The sequence below is a fragment of the Sphaeroforma arctica genome (genome assembly GCF_001186125.1).
Source record: "Sphaeroforma arctica JP610 unplaced genomic scaffold supercont1.282, whole genome shotgun sequence".
In the NCBI taxonomy this organism is placed as follows: domain Eukaryota; class Ichthyosporea; order Ichthyophonida; genus Sphaeroforma; species Sphaeroforma arctica.
Genome location: NW_014040276.1, coordinates 8,845 through 16,391, shown reverse-complemented (window position 1 = coordinate 16,391; position 7,547 = coordinate 8,845). Strand labels below are relative to the sequence as shown.

The window sequence follows — 7,547 nt, the reverse complement described above, 5'->3', positions numbered from 1 at the left end:
ACACAACGACACACACACACATATATATATATATATATATATATATTCATATTTGTGCATACGGGTATATATATGTATGTATATGCCTTGTACATACCTGCATAGGTTTATCTGTATAGAGATAACCACATAGATGACTACGTAATTCATTGCATAGAGACAGGTACATTTAAGAACACAAACGACTGCAGACTACCATTTAAATACAAAACCATTGTGAGGAACATCATATAGAACCCGACTACAAGAAAAGACACGATTCATATATGTAAAGTCATGAATGTTGTTCTTGATTATGAACGTTTATACGATAAAATACACATGTTACTTTGGGACGTTAAGAAGCACAAAACTCACCCGGGTGTGGTCTTGGACGATGCAATTCTCGCACACATTCAATCGGTGATCAAAGCAGAACAGATTGGTCACTACCCTGCATTTGCACAGTCCCATCCCGCTACTTGTATGAAGAAGTTTTTATATAGTTATATATGTGCGTGTGTCTATTTTCTCGAGCTTGTAGCGATTGTTTATAATAATATAACTATTTACATAAATATAAATGTAAACATTCAGCACTAAGTAGGAGTGTGTGATTTGGAATCTCGTTGTCATGAGAAAGAATCAGATACTTGGCAGCTGAGATTTGTTTTTTATCAGAAAATTTTCACAATCCGCAAATACCGCCGTCAAAACCCTAAACCCTAAAAAATTACCTCAGTACGTTTTGCGTTTTAAACTTTCAATTGATGCGTTTAGTCGTTTACGTTCATTCAAAATACTGTCTCTCGAGAGAGTCTCTACTGCAGTACTTACTGCGTAATAGAAAGAGGTTGTTCTTTTCAAAGCCCTGTGGCTGTCTTGATGGCACAGCTTTCTTCCTGCTCTCTGGAGTCTGGGCTCTGGACTCTCTCTCTATTTAGTAGAGCCTTTGTCCGGACTTTGGGCCTCAGGTATTTTAAAATTTAATATATATATATATATATATATATAAATACAATGCAGTTATTGCAGTATGTGTAGCACAGACTTCTAAACAATCTTAAAAATTGCCTATATTTATATACATGAGGTAGACAGGTACATGGAAATACTCGGGAATATTTACATGCATACTTTGTAGATATTGAACATTGATAGGTATGTTTGTACTATATATCTATGCAAGTATCAAATATTAATAAGTACTTGTGTATGTGCTATATATCAATGCAAGTATCAAATACTAATATTCACTTTTGTGTATGTACTAAATATCGATGCACGTGTCAAACATTAATATTTTCGTATGTATGTACTTTGTATCTAAGCTTGTATCATAAATAAATATTTAATTATGTATGTACTATATTTCGGTGTATGTATCAAAAATATCATTTAATTATGTGTGTACTGTGTATCTATGCCTTTATCAATTAATAATACATACGTATATTCGTACTGTGAATCGATGCAAGTATGCAATATTAATACGTACTTATGTATGTACTATATATCGATGCTTGCATAAATTATCAATATTTACTTATGTATGTACTATTTATCGATGCATGTATCAAAAATCATTACGCACTTATGTGTGTACCGTATATCGATATGTGTCAAATTTTAATATTTACTTATGTATGCGCTATATGTCGATACATCTATCGAATATTAATATGTACTTATATATGTGTTATGTGCCGATACATGTATCAAATACTGATATGTATCCATGTATGCAATTTTTCATTGAGCGTCCATTTTATTTTGTAAACAAGCTGAAGGGCAGGTGGTTTTCATTGTGCACTAATGTAAATGTCGAGATTTACATGCACAAGGCAGGAAGATGCTAGGTATAAATTTTTGCACAAGGCATATTTTTTTCTCCTTATCGCTGTCGTACTAAGAAGTAGGCTAGAGGAAGGGCCTCATAAATACAACTTGCGCAGTTCATTCTTATTTTAGTGAGCGAGGGGCTTCAGACCCATGTATGTGTACATATATATGTACACATATACGTATGCTTGCAGTACAATAGAGAGCAATCAGATTCATTAATCAATGTATCAGTAAAAGAATACGAAGAATACTGGCACAACCAGCGTATTTACACCTTGTTTCAAATTCCAACAACAATAAGGGTCGTTGATCCCTTGGATTCTATTTCTTTTTTGAAGTTGTAAACAGCAGTACGAAGCTCGGGTTGCTCGCGACAAATGGCTGAAAAAACTCCCCGTTTCGCTTCTTATTACGTTTCCGTCAATCGGTATGCGGATTGGTTTTTAATTTGCGAACAGGCTATTCAAACTGCACCTATTTGCTCGTGATAACTATAGGTCATCGCCTTCTAGGTTGTGAAGGGGAGTAAATTCTCAGCACAGTATACAGTTCCGTTGCGATAGTATAAACCTGGCCAGGTAACAGACAGTGTAGACCATAGAGATATACAACAAAATAAGTATGCATCATCTGGGTGTCTCGCCAGAACAAATTGGGTGACTATTTAGCATCTTATCACATAATGTATCCATGCGCGAAGACCAGACCAGACCATCGATATATATATATATATATATATATATATATATATGCATATCCAGAAAATCTGTTTACTCGTCTTTGACGACATGCACCAACGTCGAACACTAGAGTTGTACAACAAAAAAAAGGTTTTATTATGTATTGATCATTTGGTTGTCTCGACATTAGTACGAATCTTTACACGTTCTTGTTAACGCGTTGATGTACACCTTCACGCAGATTTGGCCACATAGTTGTACAATAAGTTTTGTATATTTGGTAGTCTATATACACATAACATATATGATTGTATATGTCCGGAAGATTTGATGATTTACTCGTCCTTGTCGACGTGTTGGTGTACGCCTTCGCGCAAGTTCTTGGGGTGTAGATCGTCAACTGGGCAAGCGTCAGCGGGCGTGTGCGTTCCACGGGGTGACTTAGGCTCTTTGATGTGGGGATGCTCGACCTCCTTATCGGTGCTCAATGAACCTGTTAATTGATTAAGTAAAATTCTTTAAAATAGTATTCGACCAGGTATAGCAAATACTATATTCAAGTGAATCATGAACCTGTTAATTGATTAAGTAAAATTCTTTAAAATAGTATTCGACCAGATATAGCAAATACTATATTCAAGTGAATCAGCAGTCAGAGAATCTGTAGGTTAGTTACATATGCCAACCCTTGTTAAATACCTAACTTGTTTTTTGTTGAGTTGATTAGAAGCAAAACGGTGTACATTAGGTGACTAGATCACATTTTTCAAGAAAATCTAGCCCATATAATAGCGCATTTGAACTATAAGCCACTCAAGTGTTTAGAGAAAACTGGCAGGATCACATATAGCTGTACTTGTAGAAAGGCGCGAAAGTTCTAGGCAGTTTGCGTCAATAGTCATCATGTTATTGCAGTTCAATCAGACATGAGTCTAACAATTCACTTTCTACACAACAAAGCACATCGTCAAAGGCACAAATCACATCCGAGTTGGTCAAAGGCATTCACAGAAAACAAGGAAACTTGTCGTTCTTGAGCTTATAAAGTTCAGCAAACAGGACGACGTATTGGCGTTTGGTATACAACGAATGTTGAACTACGAGACTCTATGTGGCGCTTACCAGTGCGTAGGTTCTGAGGGTGAAGATCATCTACTTTCTGTGTAGTCATTTTGATGGTTCTACTTTTGTGTTTATTTATGGGAAACTGAGCATATGTAGCATGAAGATACGATATATGTATGTATGTGTATTTACATATTTGTTGTCCACAGTTTTTTTCTAACAAATGAGTCACAGACGTCACATTCCACAGTCACTCTATGGTGTTCTATTTACTGTAAAACTGTAAATAGACATTTGACATCAAAGCTTGACATCGTTGCTTCGTTTAGAGGTGGAGGTGGTAAGTTTGGTAACCATACGTCATACATGCGTTTAAAAATAGACTAGCGGTGTTTATGCGTATATTCGTGAATTTTAAAAGTGAGTATTGGTTTAAGGGGGAAAAACCTCAAGTAAATTGCTAGGGAATCGCCCGGTTTAAATGTCAAGGGTTTTTCTGGTGAGAAACCACAGCGGCACTGCGGCAGTCGACTTCTGAAGTTCTGGTGGGACTGGAGTACTGGATCACCGGAAGCCGGAAGGAACTGAAATCTCTAATCAGATTCATCTTAACAGAATGTCCAGAACTCCAGATCACAAGACATAACAACCAAGTCAGCAGTCACTGCAAAAATACGTTATGGGATGGTGCAGCCTATAAAATGGTATATTTAACCTACGATGAAAAATAATAGGACTATATGAGAAAATAGCTGTCTATATTGCACCTCAGAACCCAAATATTGCACCTCTTAAAAATAATGTTACTTACACGTTACAAGGCAAAACGTATTGCGGTTAGGCAATAGGCACAGTCATACAGTCACAAACAAGCATATCCTTCAAGAACATGTTACTTCATTATTCTGGCATGGATACTTCATGCGCTCTGAACGGCTGTACAATATTTATACTTTAAATTGTAGTTTGTGGTTTGAACTTCGAACTTGCTTCCTGCTTGCACGCTACATGTTTTCAAATGTTGGGCCGCTTCCAATAGCTAAATTCCAATTGAATTTTTATTTTCTTTAGCCTGCTATATATCCTTCCTTTCAGCCATGGTAGTATAGGTCTGTCTTCATTTGGCTCGTGCTGAAGTATCTATAAGTACAAGACGCAATAGTCCCGCCGTCGCATTTATCAACAAGAAAGAACAGTATGGGATTAAGTGAAGGATCAACTGTAAGCTGGAGCTGGGGCAACGGCACAGGAACGGGAACTATCAAAGAGGTTCACACAGAGAAAGTGACCAAGACGATCAAGGGTAGTGAAATCACCCGAAACGGAAGCGAAGACGACCCGGCTTACTTCATCGAACAGGATGATGGTAGTGAGGTATTAAAGGGGCACTCTGAGGTAGAGGAGGCATAGATATGTAGTATATGAGCCTCATTTTGAATACCGAGTGCAACACTCAGGTATATCCGGCTATCAGCACGTCCCATATAATGCGATAGGGATAATGTTACTGGTGCCTGTTTTTTGATTAGACCTGAGAAGCCTCGAAAAGGTGGCCTTAGTAGTTACATAGGCGAAATGAGGCTAATCGGACCTAAGTAAGTGGAAGAGAATACACAATATACTGATAGTAGCCTTCACAGATTAAAGTATATTAGCATACTACATGCAACCGGGAAGACAGGAAATATGTTTGACGCCCTCGTCTGTGATCGAGTCACACTCTAATTAAGATATTTGACCTGCTTGTACGTTTCTCTATACATTCAATTCGGTAATAGACTCTGCTAGTCTATGCTTTGTACCGCAAGTACGTAACTAACTGTTTAATCGGCTGTGCTAGTGTCTATGGAATGTCCAAGTACCAGAACCCGCTCATTTGAGTATGTGTATCCGTATCGCTGTAGGGCGTTTACCTGCGTTATTGTGAGACATACATACACCAGTGTCGGTTAGTGTACGACATATACGTCAAAACATTGTAAAATATACATGTACCTGAAACATTATAGAATATATAGCCAAAACATTGTAGAATATGTACCTGAAACATTGTAACATATATATGAAACATCGTACAATATATATCTAAAACATCGTAGAATACATTCCAAAAACATGTAGAATATATATCTAAATATCGCAGAATATATACCTAAAACATAGTATAATACAGACCTATAACATCGTAGAACATTTATCTATCACATCGTATAATACATAGACCTAAAACATTGTAGAATATATAGCTGAGATATGGTAGAATATATAACTCCCACATGAATAATCAGACAAATTGGGGGTGTGTCGCTCGTTTATTTATCGTTGTTGTTTTCAGCCATGCGTTCCACACAGCGAGCGTGTGTACACTGTTGTGTGTTCACCCCATTTGCAGGTGGTTGTTGTCTTTCGTGTGTACAATGTTGTGTGTTCACCCCATTTTCAGGTGGTTGTTTTCTTTCGTGTGTACAATGTTATGTGTTCACCTCATTTGCAGGTGGTTGTTGTCTTCAGTCTGCGTTTCTGGTCGTCGAGTTCGAAGTTGGCAATGCACAAGCCGAGGCGACTGGATGGGTGCAATACATATATGCAACCTAACCATGAGCTGCCCATGTTGAATGATAACGAGAAGCAGGTCTGTACACATACACTACACACTCTGTCGCAGTTGCAATGCGTACATCTCGCTTGCCGAACACGGTCGATTGGTGAGAGAGCCCTTCTATGACGCACACTCGATTCGACACGGTATAAGGTTTATATCGATACTTCATAAGTGACCACAGACTACTACCTGTGCCACTGTATTCAGCAGGATTACTGTTGTACAGTGATACGGACTATACGACAAGCGTGGGTTAGTGCTACACTGCCTTTTTTTGTAGAGTACACTTGTGGCTGGTTTCCGCTTGTACTGTTTAGTATATTAAGTTGCTATTCGACCAATCTCCGGCCTCCTTCTGCTTCCAATACTCACCCGTGAAGGCGTGTATCGGTCGTTCGGTATCTGGATCCATGCTGTTGTGAGGTGTGACAAACATTGCAAGAATCAGGAACAGTAGTGAGTTTTATCCGTGCCTGATATAATATACGACATAACTGCAAGAATCAGGAACAGTAGTGAGTATTATCCGTGCCTGATATAATATACGACATAACTGCAAGAATCAGGAACAGTAGTGAGTATTATCCGTGCCTGATTTAATATACGACATAACTGCACTGCAAAAATCAGGAACAGAACAGTAGTAAGTGAATGAGATTATCTCGTACTATGTGCACGTATGAGCGTTTGTATGTATACTATTAACGATAGTGTTTGCTCGACTGTCGTTGCTTATTCATGGGCTATACCAATATATCCTCATTGCACCCAGCTTTCCTCACGATAACTTACAGTACAACGGACTCTTAGTCCCTGCTAAAATGCGTAGCATTCAAGTACACATTATAAGTTCACAAGGGGTGGTATCTGACAGTACAAGGGTCTCTAACCCATAGATGGGAAACCCCTGCACAGCATCCTACAACACAGATCATTCGAGTACACATGAGAACTATACAGGGAATGATATCATACAGTATAAGGGCCTCTCACCCATAGATTACATCATAAACAACCAACCAAACAGACAGACAGACAGACAAACAACCAAACAAACCACACATGCATGGCTTGGCCTGAGGTATGGCCCTGTGTGTGTCATACGTTGGCTTGAACCAGGCGGGTGTGTAACTAATCCCTTGCTGCTCTCGGTACTTCCGTGTGGTCCGCTGCTTCTCTTCCAGTCGGAGCTTCTCGGCTTCCGCCAGGTCATACACTTGCGAGTCTAAAGCACGCTGTAGGAAGAAACACAGGAGAGAAGTACAACACAACTCGGTCAGCACTTGCACTCGTGGGGATGGACACTCTCGTCCACAGTCGAGCATACGCATGATACGATACAATAGTAGCTGAAGCTGGCAGAGATGAATACGTGA

General features: G+C 38.7%; 3 protein-coding genes across 3 annotated transcripts in view; 1 reads left to right on the top strand and 2 right to left on the bottom strand.

Annotated features, from left to right (window-relative positions):
• Positions 1-2,635: 2,635 nt before the first annotated feature.
• SARC_04784 (hypothetical protein) lies at positions 2,636-3,718 on the bottom strand. The gene is made up of 2 exons (XM_014301364.1): positions 3,627-3,718; positions 2,636-2,997 (listed from the first exon to the last, which is right to left on the bottom strand). The coding sequence occupies exons 1-2, from the start codon at positions 3,673-3,675 to the stop codon at positions 2,840-2,842; spliced, it is 207 nt and encodes a 68-aa protein (XP_014156839.1). The 5' UTR covers positions 3,676-3,718; the 3' UTR covers positions 2,636-2,839.
• Positions 3,719-4,498: 780 nt separating this feature from the next.
• On the top strand, positions 4,499-5,252 carry SARC_04783 (hypothetical protein). Its single transcript, XM_014301363.1, has one exon. The coding sequence runs from the start codon at positions 4,767-4,769 to the stop codon at positions 4,977-4,979; it is 213 nt and encodes a 70-aa protein (XP_014156838.1). The 5' UTR covers positions 4,499-4,766; the 3' UTR covers positions 4,980-5,252.
• A 612-nt stretch (positions 5,253-5,864) lies between these two features.
• SARC_04782 (hypothetical protein) overlaps positions 5,865-7,547 on the bottom strand; it is a gene marked incomplete at its 5' end in the record, with an annotated part of 8,688 nt that continues 7,005 nt past the window's right edge. The window contains 2 exons of the mRNA XM_014301362.1: positions 5,865-6,584; positions 7,276-7,406. Of these exons, the coding sequence (XP_014156837.1) occupies positions 6,485-6,584; positions 7,276-7,406 (231 nt within the window). The 3' untranslated portion in view covers positions 5,865-6,484. The remainder of the gene's footprint in view (positions 6,585-7,275; positions 7,407-7,547) is intronic.

Bases quoted from the DNA above. Each gene is read 5' to 3' on its own strand.
- SARC_04784 (XM_014301364.1), bottom strand. From the start codon at position 3,675: ATGACTACACAGAAAGTAGATGATCTTCACCCTCAGAACCTACGCACT. The intron at 2,998-3,626 runs GTAAGCGCCACA...ATCAATTAACAG, and splicing joins CCCTCAGAACCTACGCACTG to GTTCATTGAGCACCGATAAG.
- SARC_04783 (XM_014301363.1), top strand. From the start codon at position 4,767: ATGGGATTAAGTGAAGGATCAACTGTAAGCTGGAGCTGGGGCAACGGC.